This window comes from Pseudocercospora fijiensis, assembly GCF_000340215.1.
Source record: "Pseudocercospora fijiensis CIRAD86 unplaced genomic scaffold MYCFIscaffold_8, whole genome shotgun sequence".
Lineage (NCBI taxonomy): Eukaryota > Fungi > Ascomycota > Dothideomycetes > Mycosphaerellales > Mycosphaerellaceae > Pseudocercospora > Pseudocercospora fijiensis.
The window spans coordinates 2,858,862-2,875,268 of record NW_006921539.1 but is presented as its reverse complement, the minus strand read 5'-3'; the positions used below and the strand labels follow the sequence as shown (position 1 = coordinate 2,875,268).

Below are 16,407 nucleotides of genomic sequence, written 5' to 3'. Positions count from 1 at the left end.
TATAAGCGCTTCCTTCACCCGCCAGCGCCAGCGCCAGCGCCAGCGCGCTCGACCTTACTACCTAGTACCTCCCCTCCCCTCATCCCTGGAAGCATGGTCTTCTTCAAGCGCCTTTCGAGAAGCAGAAGTCGCAGTAACTCGCAGTCTTACGTCGACACTTACGACTCGCGCCACGACAGTAAGACCAGCTCCGCGGCCTACGACGAGAAATACGCCCACAGCGCGCCGCCCGTTGATCGTAGTCCGATCGATTACGAGGATCAAGGACTTCCTATCGCACGCAACGCAAGTGTAACTGCTGGTGCGCCGCAGCTCAACGACCCGCTGGCCAAGGAGACCGTCAGCAGTGGAGCGGGAGCAGACAGCAATATGTATGCGCGACGGGATCGTCCGGTTGAGGTGTCGCAGTACGGCGGAGCGCCAAACAACTATCAGAGTCCACCTGTGTCGGCAGGCCTGAGAGGAAACAACACCATGAGCAATGGCTACAGCAGTGGTGCTTACGACGCAAGCCCATCCCACAAGCACGAGCCGGCGCCGAATCTTCTGGTCGAGGCTTTCAATCAGGCAGTCCGACCCTACACCGAAAAGATAGAAGGCCTCGAGAGCGAGATTGCAGATCTAAAGGCATACATCGATTCGCTGGAGAGGCAGCGGACAGAAGTGCACGCATGGATTGACAAGCGTGGTCTTCGGCCAGGTAAGCAAGGCGCACATCACATTCGTTCATATCGCATGCTAATTCCTTGATCAGATGTGCCTCCCAGCATTGCTCAGATCATGGACTCTGCCTCACACGCGTCGTCGCCTACTCACGCAGCAGCCACGCTCAATGCACAGCTGGATCGCAAGATCACCATCGTCAACTTTGACTTGCACAGGCTACAAGACGATCTCAACGATTCGCTGCCAACCCCATCTTTCAGCGCATGCATGTTGAAATTCTTGCCCGACATCACCCGCCTCTCTTCCCTTCCAAGCGGGCCACGATTTGCGTTCGATCTGCTTCTCAAGCTCGGTGGTAACCTCAACTCTCACGGTGGTCTTGAGAATGGCGACGAAGATGACATCACTGAGCGACGAGCTTTCTACCGCCGTCTCGATGACGCCATGGTAGATGTGGTCAAGGGTCGCTTCAGAGAGGAGGGTGACAGCTGGGGTGTCCAGCGCGAGATCAAGCGTATCGAGAAGACTGGAGCATATCTTCGGAACTGGGGTGTCGAACCTTACTTTCCACATACTCTGGAGGTCATGAAGGATGGCAATGGGCACGGCGGACCTCACGGCCAGGCTGCGCCGGGCGGATCAGGTTCTCCCCCAAACTACGGCTAGGAGTCCTCGCAAGGACAAGAGCTCGTGGTTCTCAGGCGAAAGTGGCAATCCTCCGACATCAAAGCGCACACTCATTCCAAAACAAAACGTGACGATGATCACACACTCTGACCGACACGACTCTGTAAAGCTATCAAGTGAGCTGTCAAGCGATGCTGGAGTCAAGCTCGATCAGTCTGGAGGTAAATCACTGTGCATGTTACGAATACTCACTCGGATGGTAGAGGCGCATCGGGTGTTGCTGATGAAGCGACAGAACAGGAAAATGGAAAGGCTTCAAAGAAAATCATTCTTGGCGTTTCTGGTACAGCGTTTGGGTTGGGCACGGATGAAGATACAAGTATGATTAACGACCTTTTCTTCGCTGAGCATAATGTATTAGTTGGACAAACAACAACTTGAATCAAGTCGTCGCTGCCGGTTGTACACATAGGTGATAGGATGACAATGGCAAGCTTAGCCAGCAACGTCGAGTCCTTTGATGTGCTTATTTCCGCAGCACTTCCATTCACCTCTAACAACCCTAAACGTTGCAACCACGACACTCCGCCGAAAAGTCACTCCGGGAGAGACTAACGCCTGGTTTGCGAAGACTTCGCCGAAACCTTCCTGTTCATCAACGTTTACGCTGATGTCTTGAACCTCTACTCTCAAAGAGGGATCTCCACCAAACATCTTTCTGCCCGTCTCCAAGTATCCATCCAGGTCTACTTCCCGCTGGTCGCCATATGCCAGTTCGGACCTGAAGCTGGATGTGACACTTTTCCATGGTTCTTTGTCGCGTTCGAATTGCCTGTCATTGTGTGCTGCCACGATCTCGTAGTACTTTGCTTCTAGTAGCTTGGCTGAATCGACTGGTTTGGCGATCATAGTTGGCATGGGAGAAGAGGGATAAGACGGCGCAAGAAGTGGTATCAGATGCAGCTGCCAAGCCCGGCGCGACTTCGGACTGGTCATCACTCGAGATCTCGAGATCAACAGTCAGCAGTCAGCATTAACTATCATCCTTTTCTCAACACCAATCGCACCCGTGATCAAAGTCTATTTCCACAGGGCCACAGTCAACATCAACAGGATGCAGGGAAGGCAAGCGCGAACGGAAACGATGCCATTCTGCTAGACTATTTTGCCAGTCTGCTCTTCGTCTCACAACCGAAGCTTCCGAGATTACATGAGATGACGCCCAGATGGACCTCAGCCAGCCATCTGCTGCTTTCAGACTTCTAGTCGTTGTCCTTGACATCGATGACAGTGGTCTTGAATTTCCTGGCTGGCACCCTGCGGTGGAACAGGATGTCAAGCTCACGATATGAGCGATGCTTGAGCTCGGGCAAGAAGAAGTATGCGAGTACCCAGCAAACGAGAGCTGTGCCTCCCCACACATATCCACACTTGCCAGCCAGATTCCATCCGGTGGGATTGAGCATTTGCGAGGCCAGGTATATCATTGGGATCTCTGCGACGTAGTATGCACCACGACCGACGCCGGTGCTCAGAGCGCGAAGACGTACCGAGGACGTCTCGGCAATGATGGCGTAACTGATGGGACCGAGTGTTCCTGCATACACGAATGAAATAATGATTCCAAGCACGGCCTGAGCATAATTGGTACCACTGTTCTGCTGGATTGAAGCGCAGATACCAAGGATGATGAGAAACGTGAAGTTAAACGCTGTTCCCCATAGGTAAATGGTTCGGCGACCGAACCAAGAGGTCAGGAACCAAGATCCGATGTTGGCGACTAACCCAAGACATGAGTTGATCAAGTTGAGTTGGAAAGAGAAGTCGGTAGACATTCCAGCTTCTGCACATCCGATCAGTGATCAATTCAACCAAAAACTCCGCGAAAAGGTCACTCACGCTCGAAGAAGAAGGTTGCCTGGTTAGCAATGAGATTACCGGCGAAGTTCTGCGAGGCGTACACCAAGCAAGTAATAATCGTTCGGCGCAAGTCAGTGCCCTTGATCAAGTCGAGGAGGGTAGGAGTGCCGCCCATTTGCGCTTCAATCTCAACGGTGCGCTCCATCATGGCGAGCTTTTCTTGCGCCTCGGCCTCAGTCTTGCTACCAAGTCGCTTGATGGACTTCAGAGCTTGCTCTTTCCTTCCTTTACGAATAAGCCACCATGGCGACTCAGGAGCGAGGAAAATGAGAATCAAAAGCGGAGTCGGAAAGATCCATTGCAAAGCAAGAGGCACGCGCCACGCCCACTGATCATTTCGCTGATTGAATGCGTAGCACACTGCAGCAACGATAATGCCACCAATGGACCATGACATCTGCAGCGTCGCGGTGCAAGCGCCTCTCAGGGCAATCGGTACGATTTCGGAAGCATAAGCTGGCGAGTTGGCGATGAAGAAACCCCAAGGAACGCCTTCGAATGCTTGGCCGATGACTAGCACTTCGAGCGAATCGGCCTGCATATCATTTGTCAGATGAGTCGAAGCGAGCTATGCAATCTACTCACAAAGAAGGAGATGAAGATCGTGGCGTTCATCAATATCAATGCCAGAATGGTCACCCAGCGATAGCCCAACCGATTCGTGATCGGACCTGCAAGGAATACGCCGACGAATGCACCACACTGACCGGCTTGAAAAAGTGAGCTCTGCCACTTGGTCGGAATTGTCCACTCGCCGTTGTGCAAAACGCCATACTTTGACTTGAACCTTGGAAGGGCGACGAAGTTTCTGCAGAGAGCAAAGCGATCATGGTCAGTGTGCGTGAGATTCGACGCATACCTTGAGCGCGAACCACTCACCCATTCAGGAACATGTCGAAACTCTCCATGACAATTGTAAAGCACATTATGAATGCCCAAATGCATGCCATTGGGTGTTTCTTCGTGGCCTCCCAAACACCCATCTCGTGCTCGCGATTCTCTCCTTCGAAGGCATTGATCATGAGGTCTTTGTCGACCAGGACTTCAGAATGGAAGACATTCTTCTCTTTCAGGTCTTCGATTGCGACCTGGTCGTGAAGCGAACCAGATCTGGGTGGATCGTTCACGGCCGCCGACATGTTCGTAGAAGATCGAAGCAAGCTACCGGCCAAGCTGGCCAAGTGGGAGCGGAGATCTTAAGTAGTTGCTTGGGCTCCTTGCAACACCCACTTCCCGACGACGTACTAGGGAGGATCGTGCAACACTCCTGCACGTCTGGGAATCGATGTGACCTCGCCGTCCTCACGTGGCTTGCTACAAGCTTAAAGAAGAGTTGGAAGGTGGTGGATGGCGTTTCTAGCGTTGCGACCTTCACGACGCTGGATAATCCACGAATCAACATCTCTTTCTCCAGCTTTCCCCATTCTTCTCTCCACACGGCTCCAACCCTCTCTCGGCGGCATGGCGCCAGGGTCCAAACCTTAGGAAATTCCTCTTTTCCTTGCCGCCCATTCCATGAATCTGGGTCGGTCGCGCAAAGCCCCAAAATCAGACAATGAAGGCACTGCAAGAGGATCTATCATTCTGCTGCCAAGATAGCGACGCTCATCGACACGAACGTGAGCGGTCGAGCTGATTGGAAATTAATCCTGCAAGGTCCGCTAAGCTTTCGCCCTGTTGGTCACCTGTTCCGTGGTCAGATCTACCGGATTCGCAATTTCCTGCTTTAGATGAGCGCACTTTGGACGTCGAACAGGTGGTGCTGACCCTTATGGCGGATAACCTTCGACGACCAAGCACAGGATTTCTGCAAGTCCTGGATCGAAAATCCGAAAGAAGAGTTGAATTGAGCCAGATGTGTGAATGGAGGTGTAGATGCTGATAAAGGCACAATTTATTGCGTTTATGCTACGCCGACATGAAGCTTTACACAGCAGGAGCTGTGGAAGCTGTAAATAGAACAACGAACAGAGGTATCTGAAAGACTCTGGTACGCCAGAAACGCCATGCACCCAGGAATTGTTCTTCATGCTCTCCAAGTAGGCTCGTGACAATCATCTTCATCCAACAACGCTCATTGTGAGCTTCACTCAATCCTCCTCGACAACGAACTTCTTAGTCATGCTCTCGACGACTTTGCTGTAGAATCTCTGGGCGTGATTTCGAGGGAAGCAGATCTCTTCCGTGAGATAGTCTGGAAGCAGCTCCAAAAGTTCACGATCTCTGCTTTCGTCGAGTAGTGGTTCATACGAGAATTCAGCATCTTCATAGCTCATACCAGAAGGTGTCTTGGGATGAGGTGTCGTGGCATCGTTTCCGACATTGAGGTGGAAGTGAAGGGCTGTAAGCGATTAGTAGGTGAATTTGACACGAATTGAGCCAAGCACTTACTTCCGTTGCGACCAGTCTGGATGCAGTCATAGATGTCCTCGCCCTCGTTACGCTTGACATTGGCAATGATCAAGCCAGTGAGATCTGCATAAAGATTCTCCTTCATCTTGGCTTCCTTTTGAGCTTCTGCCACGTTCACTGACACAGAACTGTTCTGCTTCTTCGTTACTTCTTGGGTCTTGGCTTCTTGTGCAGCATTAGCCACCTGCTGTCTTGCAGCCATAAGCTTCGCCTCTAACGACTTGACTTCGTTCTGTGAAAGCTGGAGCTTTTCCTTCAAGTCGTTGCGCTCGACAGTCAACTTCTCGTTCGAAGTCGTCAGAGAAGTGACTTGCTTTTGCATGTTGTTCGTCTCGCTAGAGCTCAAATTGGACGTCTTGCGAAATTCGTATATCTCCTTTCTCAAGGAGGCGATAAGGTCGTTGGCATCTTTCGCCTTCTGATCACTTGCGCGCTTCAGCTTCTCGAAGTTCGTTTCGCCTCCTTGCTGTATGTCTTGCAGACCTTGATACTTCAAGTTCAGGTTCTCGTACTTGGAGGTCAAATCGTTCAACTGGCGCCTGAGCTCAGGGTCGCCACCTCGCCTTTCCGTGCCGCTAGCACTATTGCTGCGGTCGCGAATAGGTGCAAAAGGAGGCTGGACTGATGCCGCTCGAACAGCAGCACGCCCACTCAGTCGAGGCTGCAGAGGCTGTATTGGCACAGATGGTGCGCGTTGAACATAAATCGGAGCCCGCTTTGGCGTTGGTTCCTTCTCGATATCCATGTTGTCCGGGTCGACTTCGATTGATTGTTCGACATCTTCCATCTGCTCTGGTAGATCTGGCTGCGTCTCCGGTATGGTCAACAAGGGCTCAGGCGATGGTGCTCGCTTTGGCTTTCTCCCACGCTTCGACGGCGCTTTCTCTGCTTCATGCTCAGTCGCTTGCGCCTTTGCGGCAGCTGTTTTACGCGTAGCGGTCGTTTTTGCTTTCTTTGCCTTCGGCTTTGCGGCCATATCTTCCTCGTCGAACGCGTCGACCTCTTCTGTCTCGTTACCGTCTTGAATGTTGGTTCGGTCTTTCAATGCCTGTCGCGGTTGCCTGGTCGCGGCCTTGCGCTTCGCTGCAGGCGTCGTCGCGCTCAATCGGCGCGCTGCCGTCTTTGCCTTGGTCATTTTGGCGGGACGGCGTTTGTTCTGCGCGGCGCCTCGAGTTGTGGTAGTCGCGAGATCGTCTTCGCTATCATCCGCGGCAGGTGCTTGTGCCTTTGCGCGGGGTGCCATTCCAGATACCAGAAAACGATACAAGATAGCGATGAGGGCCAAGAGGTCAACAGTGCCTGCTGTTTGAATGCGCGTGGGGGCGGAGACGCCGAGCGCAGAGCGTTTGTTGATGTCTTCTGTGGTTTGTTTACATCTCGTCCGGAAGTGGAAGGACGAGCCGGATATCAAAATGCCAAGACTTCAGACCCAATCACTTGAATCTCCCTCTGCCAAGTGTCTGGAATTACTTCATCATTTCTCACTGCTCCCGCTGATTCCTACTGTCCACACAACCACTGTAATTGCTGCCATGGAGTGTGAGCGATTCGACTGCCGCCGTGTCAAGTGCTGAATGCGGCCTCTGTCAGAATCAATGCAGAAGTCGCAAGAAGGAATGCTACGTAGTCTCCTGATGCAACTCTGTAGCAGAAGCCTAGATATGCTCCGCGCAGTCTGTTATGAGCAGTGGGATGGATCAGATCGCTTGTTGGCATCATACAGGTACCATTAACGGACCGGCGACCTCCAGCAGCAAAACTAGACATATGGTGACTTGGTGACGACAGCAACCACAGGCCTGCAGCACTGGGACCGACCACCTCACCTGATCCCGTGCGGGTAATACACTACACGAGGCACGGTCAAAGGAGGATGAGACTACAATAGTCAGGAGATATTGCGCAGTATTGCAAAACTCCAGATGTCGGAGATCTATCGTGAGTTGACTGTATACAGCGAGAACTCTTGCGCTAGGTGGGTATCATCAATTTGCTGCGGATCTTGCGATCTGCGTCCGTACTGTAGTTCGTGCGAGTCGTGGCGTCGTGTCTCGAAAGTTATGGCAACGTATCATTCTCATTGCCAATCATCATCAACATATCCTTCGTCTTCAAGGTCCATTCCATCGCCTTCGACGCTGTATTTCGTCCCTAGCGCTTCTTGCGCCTGTCTCATCATTTCTTGTATTCTGTTTCCCATATTCGTCATGGTTTTGTCTGCAGCGCGATCCTGCTTGGCCTGTCTTTTAACAAAGCGTTCCGCGTCTGGACTGACGTAGGCTGTTACGCCTGCGCTGCTCGGCCTTTGCTGAGGTGATCGTGTCGCTGCTACGGATGCTATTCTGCTCTGTGACTGCTGTGGTGGTGCCAGTGCGGGTGAGAACTGCACTGGACTCCCATTGGTGGGTCCGAAGGCGGATGACTTTCTTGATACTGGTGCCAGACTGCGCCGACTGGAGGCCCGAGATGCGGTCGGCCTACCAGGAGCCGGGTTACTTCGCGGTACGCTATTGCCAGATATTTTCCGTTTCGGACTGGTTTGGTTCTCAGCATCAGGATTGCCGACGAGCACCCAACTGTCTCGATCTGTTTGACGGCGCTTGGCCGGTGGTCGTGTCGGCGATGTCTGCTGTGCGAAGTATGGGCTGTCTTGTTCGAAGTCGCCCAGGAACTCGTCGCTATCCCAAGATCCAGGTAGTGGCGTCGATACTCGAAGTGAGTTGTGCTGCAGCCGATCCGGTCCAGTCGAAGAGCTTATCTGATAGACTCTACCTCCTCCTGAATAGAACCCTTTAAACACCGTCGTGCCGAAATTGAACGCCTTACCAACCAGCTCGAAAGCGAATTGTGTCCATGTCGTCTGTGATCGATTGTCAGGCACTGCATTCAAGCGAGCAACACCGTTTCGCTCACGTGCGAGAGGCCCAGAAATTGGTGTGCAGCCGCTATGCATAGAAAGGTCCATATCATCATCTCGCAGACGCCGCCTAAACTCATGCTCATTCACGGTCAAATGCTGTATGGGCGAAGTGGCTCGCAAAGAGGGCGTGTCAAATCCTCCCGCGAGCCGATACCGCTCATTCACCGAGTGCTGCCCAAATCCGCTCTCATAGAGCTTGTCGCACGGAGTAGGACACCGCGCCCAAGCTGGGGTTTCAGTCCAAGTCGATTGTGCCGGGTGATGTTGCTCGTTCGCATGTGCCGAGTCCGGTCGCTGCCTCTTCCTCGAGCCTGTCGAAATGTAATCTGTAGCAGTTGCGAAGGCAGGTGTGGTTGTGACCGTGGCGGGAGACTTTGGCGGTTGCAAGAACTGTGCAGTAGTGTGTGTAGTTCTGCCGTAGTGCTGCGATGCGGCAAGCGACGCTGGCGGTGAGATGGCCATCTTCTGCTCTCGACGCGGAAAGACGGGCTGGTCGCGTTACGACCTGTCTTTGCAGCAGACACGGTCGGGTGGTGAAAGGTGTCCAGCAACGGCGAGATCGTTTACATCGTCGGCGCTGCCTGCTCTGTGATGGACGACAGGTGCGCACAGCCTTGCTGCCTCGTACAAGGCGGGCGAGATGTGGTGGAGTTGAAGCTCTGGCCAAGTTGAAGACCAGGTTCGCTTTGTTTTGATCTAGCTTATCCCGGCCTAGCACATGAAAGGATGGGATGTGAAACTCTTCACACGAACATCACCTCATCAATCATCTTCAGACACAGCGCAACCAGGATCGTTGATCTTGCTGATGTGTCATTTATTTCAGAAGAATCTGATGTTTACAATGACCGGATTAAAGGATTGAAGTCCATATCTCAAAGAGAGGAGCGACTACATTGCTATCCGCACCGTCGCATTTGCAAATGCGAGGCTGCACAGAGGCTGTGCAGCTTGGCTGTAATTCTTTCCGCATTTGAAACACCGTTGCACAGAATTGTCAAGACGTACCTCTCGCAGCAGGATGGAGAGCGAGCGTCTCATCTTCATGAGTCGTCGACCAAAGCTCGCTAGACTTTTCAATGAGTCTAGGCCGCGATCAGCTCAACGTACATATCAAAACTTTTCGTTCCAGGCTCATTACGCGAAGGCCAATCTTTGGTATGACTTCCAGGGTTCCGCCACAAGACGTATTTCCCATGAAGAGATGAAAGTCTGCCAGGCGATCCTTTCGAACCTGAGCCAGATATTCGAAGCTGTCACATTCGGTTTGACGTGCGAATCGGAAGATGCCAGTGGCCGCTTCCGAGGGAGATTTTGGACGGTCCTGTTAGAGATACATAGGATGACGATTGTACATTTGCGCAGACTAGCATGTCCCACACAAAGCGATGACCTCAGCTGTCTCCGGACGTGCCATGGCGTGAGCAATGCGTGTTTTAGACCATTGATCTGGCCCGGACGATGCTATGAATGAAGCTGATACTCTCTAGCAATCTCAGCAATCACTCCGTGCCACCGCGGCGCAACTTTAGCATTGTAGTATCGTTTCAAGACCTGCTCTATGGGTAGCTCGCCACCGTCAAGCCTCGTACATTGAAATAGGTTGTCTCATGAGGTCCAGTCTTGCCGCTACTTCCGAGCATCTGGTAATCGATAATGAGCCAGAAAGGCGCATTCACCATGTTGGCGCCATATTGTTTCGTTATGAGGCGACCGTCAAGATAGAAAGAGATCGCGAGTGTGGAGCCGTCAGCTTCAGCACGTAGCTCGTTTCTAATCGAATGCCATGATCCAGGGTTCGGGTAAGGCACATCAAGTGATGCCACGTGTGAGCTGGTGTTGAAGGTGTTGAAGCTGACCTTTCCACTGCCTACAGATTGAGGATATTGAGTCAGCGAGCACGAATCGTTCCGATGAGTGACAGAGAAATAGAAGCAGAACACGCACCCTTCCACTCGGCAAGATCGATCTCTGGAGGCCAGCCGTTAACCGCTGTCAGCCAGAAAGCAGGCCAGCAGCCCTATCTTGAAATCAGAGGTCATCATCAGAAGGACATATAATGCAGACTCACTGGCTCTGTGTTGGCCTGGTAGCTTGCTTCGAAGTCAAGGCCACCGCCGGTCGGCACAGTAAAATGCTGATTCGCATATACCGTGCCCGAGTTATAGGACCAATTGGCAGCGCCAGTGTAGTCCGACCTGAGCGACAAGAAGCCCTTAGCAGCACTGACCTGCGCTTGCGACATGAGTGCCGCGCCGTTGTGGTGGTCGCCCCATGGATAATTTGGTGAAAAGTACTTGTACAAAGCCTGGTCGCTGGAGAAGCAATCCGAGGGAATCAAAGCAGAGCCGCGTTTCTTGAGGCGATGTTCGTGGTATGTCTCAGGAAGGATGGCATCAACAAAGGCAGCCAGGTGGACCAAGTAGATTAGCAAGTGCATGTCGAAAGGGATAATAAGTAAGGGACCCAGAGAATCAGATACAGTAAGGCGGCATGTCCCTACATATAGATCCCTCCCTTTCGAGACGAGGTAATTTAATTATAGTTATAGCTAAGACTAATAAATAGTAGTACCACATAGAGTTGTAACATCGTATTGGGTATTAATAGTAATCGTAGATAGTGAAATAGGGAAACAAAATAGACGACACTATTATAAGACAATATAAATTAGATTGATCCATGTTTCCGTGAAGCCGGTGGGAAAGGAATGAGTCAAGTATACAAATTGACCTTTTATGCCACGAGCTGGAGCCTGCAGGAGAGGCGTTAAAGAGATGCCTCCCAGATCATAAGCCAGCGTTCACAGGAATTGGAGTGTCCAAGTTGGCACTAGAGGGAATGAGAGCTGAAGTCGAGGCGAGGGCGGACGTCAACGGGTGAGATCTGGGATTGAAATGGGAATGATGTTGAAGCAGGGAATGAAGGTACGCGGATGAATATTTGGAAGGTATCGTGCATTCCATTAGCTGCAAACCATCTTGGGCCGATATGGTTGGAGCTGTCCTTCTATCTTCATGTCGCCAGGTGTGGCCGCCAAGTAAAATCCGAACACTGCAGCCCTTTTGAACACCCTGACTCCAGACATCCCTACGCAATGCAACGCCAGATGAACATGAACGCCCACATTAGCGACTTCTCGTGCTTCCCATACCCCTCTTGCCAGCAAGAAGCCATTTCGACTTGCTAGCAGTTTGGTGACGATCTGCCTCACCTTGCCTAGCCATGCGGTTCATCTTCTTCTGACCAAGCTTGGCAGCACGCTCAGCATTCGTTCTTGCAGTCTCATCAGTGACACCGTCTTCTCTCCTGTTCTTTACACTCTGACTCCTGACTCTGGCAACGGAGATGCTTCGGGACAGGCGCTCTTTTGGAGTCTCATCCACGTCCATAGAATCGTCAACGTCCTCAGTGCCTGCTCGCCTTCTACCGCGTGGTCTCGAAAGCGACCTGGCCCGCTCTGCGATAGCACTTGTGTCGTAGCCCGCCTTCTCAAGCCCAGCCTGCATCTTCTCCATCTGCACAGCCTTCTTCGATCTCGGAATGACGGCACGATTCTTGAGAGACTTGCGCATCTTGTTCTCGTTCCGGATGAGCTGTCGCTTTTCCCGAATCAGCTCGGCCTTGTATTTGATGTCAGCTTCCTCTGCATCTTCGAGCTCTTCATCATCGTCATAATGGCCTTCTGCCTCTAGTCGTTCCTCTTCCTCTTCAAGCGCCTGGAGCTTGGATTCAATGTCTGGGTCGAAATAGTCGTATACGTTCATGCCATTGAGCACTTCCGGTATCTTGTCCATTTTCCATTCGTCGTCTTCAAGCAGATACTTCTCTCTGAGGTTGACGTTAAAGACACCGGCACCACCGTTCTCTTCTTCGATGTCGCGCATGAGCTTAGGTCTATTCGGGTCGTCCTTGTCGTACTTCATCTTGCTGAGAGCCGCCTCTGGGATATCGGGGCCGTAGCCGATGCCGCCAAGTGGCTGAGCAACGTGTATCCGCTTGAGCACATCTCCCAGTCTGCCTGTGACATCGCCTGACGCGTTCGTACCAGCCTTCAATTTCTGCGCATTCCGCTCTGCGAGCAGTCTGTCGCACACAGCGTTTTTGACATTCATGAGACCCTCTGTAGTTGTGCAAGACATTTGCAGCATTTCCACGTTTGCGCTCTTCAGCAGCTTGTCTAACTTCTCTTGCGTTTCCATGTCCAAGTCTTCTGGCTTCATCACATCTGTCTTGTTGATCACAATGAAGACAAGCTTGTTGGCGAAAAGTGGCTTGATGCTCTCGAACAGAGCCATCTGTGCGTGCACACTGTATCCGCATTGCTCGCTCAGATCCATGAAGTACAAAATCGCACTCCGCAAGTGTGCAATTGCTGTGATACTCTGCATCTCGATCGTGTTCATCTCTTCAAGTGGGTGATCGAGAATTCCTGGAGTGTCGATAGCCTGAAACCGCAGCATCTTATAGTCGAAGTGACCAACGAACAAGCTCTTTGTCGTGAAAGCGTAGGGCTGCACATCCACATCTGCGCGGGAGATGTTCTTCAAGAAGCTCGATTTTCCGACATTTGGGTAGCCACAGATGAGTAGTGTTCGTGTGTTGGGATCGATCGAAGGCAGACGGCCCAAATGCTGTCTCACTTGCTCCAGGTACACCAGCGGATCCTTCAATCTCTTGCAAATGGTAGCCATGCGACCAAGCGCTGCGCGCTTGAGCTGTTTGCATTGGAACAGACTCTGGCCATATTTGAGCAATCGGATGTAATCTCTTGACACCGTCTCAATCAAGCCTTTCGCGGTGTTCATTTGGCCAAGCGCAATTCGAAAGTGGTCTGCATCGTAGAGGGTATTGAGTAGATCCTTGTGGAACGGATGAATGTCCGCCAGTCGCGGAAAGCCGTCCAAAATGGCGTTCAGCTTCTCAGAAAAGGTCTCGGCGGTATATTTCACCTTCCGCATGTAGAATGCTCGAATTCTGCTGATTTTGAAGCCAGCCCGAATTTGTGTGGGCAGCCGGCGCTGGGTTCGCGACAGCACGATGTCGAGGAACTCCTGCGACGTCGGCACCGGCGCGATGTCCTTCCACGTCGTCTTCATCTTGTCGGTGGTGCGGTGGGACGGTGGCGGCGTGCCTCGTCGGTGTGCAGAACAGAGCGGCGGACTGGGGAGGCGACACTCGAAAAAGTTCAGAATCGCTCCTCCCCCTGCCAAACTCTAATTTTGCCGCTAGTGGTATCGATAGCAGGGGGCTCCTCGCGGTCCTCGATTATTACGACCTACGACCACCGCCTCGATTACACAGCATCTTGGGGGCTGCGGTCTCGAGTTCGTTACTCTCTTACTCAATCCACTGTCTTAGCGGGAGACAATTCGGATGCCATGGTCTGCAAACACCCCGCCCCCGTAGCCTCATGATGTCTGCCCCGCCGCGGCTCAAGCTGCAGACATAAAGTACATGTACCATGCAGGACCGAGTATGGAATGCATGAAGCATCACCGAAGGCGAATTATCTTGAGCACTGAACTGTCGCTGGTCTTGAATGGCGCTTGCGAGTATCTGGCTCATAACATACGGCCTCCAGATGCCAGGCGTCATTGTTGCTGCGAATCTCAGCATGAGAGATACACTTGTGCCTCTCAATGAGATGAGAAAAGGCTCACATGATTCGCACAATTGAAATTGGCGAATACATGACAAGTGTGATCAAACTTATCGAAAATCTCTACTCTGAGGAGCGGGTCGGTCGCAAAGTTGAGCCTTCTTTGGCATCACAAAACGAATCGTTGCATCTCGTCTCTGCCCACACGCCTTGTATCTCAGCACGACAGCAAAACAATTGCGATGAAGAGAAATATCGCCGATGGCTGAAGACGCTATGAAGCTGGACCTGGTGACGAGACTCACCACTTGTCCTGAGTTATTCGATTTCAAGATCATTTGCAATGGACGAGAATTTCCCGTGCACCGCCTCGTGCGTTCACTGCACTCTGAGGTGCTGAAAAGGGCATGTGTGTCGCCATTCATGGTGAGCATATGACTTGTCAGGGATTCCTTCGCAAACTGACAGGTATAACTCTCACAGGAGTCCTCAAAGCGAGCCATCGACATGTCCGAAGACCACGACACGGACGAGATTGAAGCCTTGATCGAATACATGTACGACTTCGACGACTCGGAGCCAAGTGACCGGGAGGAGGCGGTCCAATTTCACGTCCAGATGGCAGTGTGCGCAGACAAGTGGGATGTTCGGGGTCTTAGGGAGCTCGCAACGAAGAAGTTCACCAGCTCGCTGAGTCCACATTGGAGTACCCTTGTGCTAGCTATCAAAGTCGCTTATACCGCACAGCCGATCATTACAGAGATGTGCAAGGCTGTTGTGAAGGTTGCTGCTGAATCCAAGGGCCTACTGCTACCGGACCCGTCGACTGCTATTTTCGACGACGCGATGCTGGCACATCCTCAGTTCGCTGTGGACCTGGTCTATCATCAGGCACAAGTCAGCGAGCGCAAAGCTACAGAGGCTTTCAATAATCATTTGCAGAAGCAAAATTGTCCTTACTGCGGCATCAGGTCCTATGCGCTGGGTGGGCCCGGTCAAATATCGCAACAATGCATCATTTGCAACCGATTCTCCTAGATTAGAGTGCAGGGCGTCTGGATGGGAACAACTCAAGAGGTGAAATGGGACAACGATATATCCTCGGGAGGAGCTATTGCATTTCATTCTTCAACGACATGTCACTTCTCCGCAGTTGCGCCAGGCTTAGTATCGAACACTCGACCTTGGTTCCCAAAAGTGTGTCCAATATGAGTCCTCGTATCGCCGCCAGCGTTGATATCACGAGCCGTGAGTGTAATGTTTGCGCCCTCTGGAACTCTGTCGAAGTTGGCGCCATAGTGCCCAACAGCCTTTTCTGAGAGCCCCAGTCCACTGAAGTCAAAGCTGATTGTGGTCCGAACGACAGCTTTGATGGCTTCAGTCAGCGCAGGATCAGTGCCTTCTGAGACCTGAGCAACGCCATTTAGTACTTCTTCCCGTGGTTCTGAGACGCCTGCAGCTTCCTGAACCTCTGCTGCAGCCAATTTCTTTGCTTCTTCAGCAATGTCCGGAAATTGCGTTTCGAGCTCTAGAACGAGATCCGCGATCAAGTTCACAAGCTGAACCAGGTAATCTTTCTTATGCAATGCCCACTTCGTCCGATCCTTAAGAAGCCTTCCAGAGTCAACAAATTTGTGACCCTTTTCGCTTGCCTTCTTGAAGAATCTGTGCACAGCCGCAAGCTTTGGGGTTCTGTCCAGGGCCTCTTCTTCATTGACTTCTTCCAGCGCGAGTGCGAGTCCCTTGGTCTGGAGAGCGATCTCTTCGGTGTCATCATCCACTTTGTCATAGACACGCTTGAAAGCTTTGGTGACACGCCTCAAGACGGACTCGGCCCATTTGACCTGTTCCGGGGAGTACTTCGTGACGAATTCGTCCGCCCACTGCTTGGTACTGACTTCCGTAACTGGTGCTGCCGGAATTCTCGCTGCAAGGCCCCAGCGAGTGAAACGTAGCTGAACACTTTCGAACTTGAGCCATAGAAGAGCGAAGTCTTCCTTGAAGTCACCCGCGCACCGGACCAGCTTGAAGTAGGTCACGCCGGTCAGGAACCAGCCAGGGATGCTTAGTGCTAGAGTGCCCTCTGCCATGCTTTAGGCGTCTCTATGGCATGCTGCTAGGACCAAGTATTGACATGAGTTGGTCGAAATATCCTTCAGAAGCGTTTGTGCGTCATGGCTGCGGACGAGCAGCACTGTCCGACTTGCATTGCGGCGGCCTGCAGCTGAGACCGTGGCGCCTGAGCGGCGTCTTCCACCAC

At 52.1% G+C, this 16,407-nt stretch overlaps 8 protein-coding genes across 8 annotated transcripts; 2 read left to right on the top strand and 6 right to left on the bottom strand.

The window, feature by feature from the left end:
* Positions 1-531: 531 nt before the first annotated feature.
* Positions 532-1,326, top strand: MYCFIDRAFT_111024 (uncharacterized protein; the record flags this gene model as incomplete). Its single annotated transcript, XM_007932082.1, has 2 exons — positions 532-700; positions 755-1,326. Coding segments are annotated over 2 exons (741 nt in total), but the record flags the coding sequence as incomplete, so codon positions are not given.
* Positions 1,327-2,423: 1,097 nt separating this feature from the next.
* MYCFIDRAFT_87903 (uncharacterized protein) lies at positions 2,424-4,371 on the bottom strand. Its single transcript, XM_007932081.1, has 4 exons — positions 4,093-4,371; positions 3,799-4,021; positions 3,193-3,748; positions 2,424-3,136 (listed from the first exon to the last, which is right to left on the bottom strand). Exons 1-4 carry the CDS (start codon positions 4,350-4,352, stop codon positions 2,556-2,558), a joined length of 1,620 nt encoding a protein of 539 aa, XP_007930272.1. The 5' UTR covers positions 4,353-4,371; the 3' UTR covers positions 2,424-2,555.
* Positions 4,372-5,303: 932 nt separating this feature from the next.
* On the bottom strand, positions 5,304-6,868 carry MYCFIDRAFT_37608 (uncharacterized protein; the record flags this gene model as incomplete). The annotated part of the gene is made up of 3 exons (XM_007931497.1): positions 5,304-5,554; positions 5,605-6,241; positions 6,308-6,868. 3 exons carry the CDS (start codon positions 6,866-6,868, stop codon positions 5,304-5,306), a joined length of 1,449 nt encoding a protein of 482 aa, XP_007929688.1.
* Positions 6,869-7,702: 834 nt separating this feature from the next.
* MYCFIDRAFT_199311 (uncharacterized protein) lies at positions 7,703-9,007 on the bottom strand (the record flags this gene model as incomplete). The annotated part of the gene is made up of 1 exon (XM_007932080.1): positions 7,703-9,007. The coding sequence occupies one exon, from the start codon at positions 9,005-9,007 to the stop codon at positions 7,703-7,705; it is 1,305 nt and encodes a 434-aa protein (XP_007930271.1).
* Positions 9,008-9,872: 865 nt separating this feature from the next.
* Positions 9,873-10,985, bottom strand: MYCFIDRAFT_204877 (glycoside hydrolase family 16 protein; the record flags this gene model as incomplete). The annotated part of the gene is made up of 3 exons (XM_007932079.1): positions 9,873-10,415; positions 10,493-10,565; positions 10,617-10,985. 3 exons carry the CDS (start codon positions 10,983-10,985, stop codon positions 10,105-10,107), a joined length of 753 nt encoding a protein of 250 aa, XP_007930270.1. The 3' UTR covers positions 9,873-10,104.
* Positions 10,986-11,227: 242 nt separating this feature from the next.
* On the top strand, positions 11,228-11,484 carry MYCFIDRAFT_178180 (uncharacterized protein; the record flags this gene model as incomplete). The annotated part of the gene is made up of 3 exons (XM_007932078.1): positions 11,228-11,235; positions 11,266-11,370; positions 11,400-11,484. The coding sequence occupies 3 exons, from the start codon at positions 11,228-11,230 to the stop codon at positions 11,482-11,484; spliced, it is 198 nt and encodes a 65-aa protein (XP_007930269.1).
* A 67-nt stretch (positions 11,485-11,551) lies between these two features.
* On the bottom strand, positions 11,552-13,674 carry MYCFIDRAFT_167435 (uncharacterized protein). The gene has a single exon (XM_007932077.1). It carries the CDS (start codon positions 13,642-13,644, stop codon positions 11,674-11,676), a length of 1,971 nt encoding a protein of 656 aa, XP_007930268.1. The 5' UTR covers positions 13,645-13,674; the 3' UTR covers positions 11,552-11,673.
* Positions 13,675-15,286: 1,612 nt separating this feature from the next.
* On the bottom strand, positions 15,287-16,237 carry MYCFIDRAFT_81079 (uncharacterized protein; the record flags this gene model as incomplete). The annotated part of the gene is made up of 1 exon (XM_007932076.1): positions 15,287-16,237. The coding sequence occupies one exon, from the start codon at positions 16,235-16,237 to the stop codon at positions 15,287-15,289; it is 951 nt and encodes a 316-aa protein (XP_007930267.1).
* Positions 16,238-16,407: the final 170 nt, after the last annotated feature.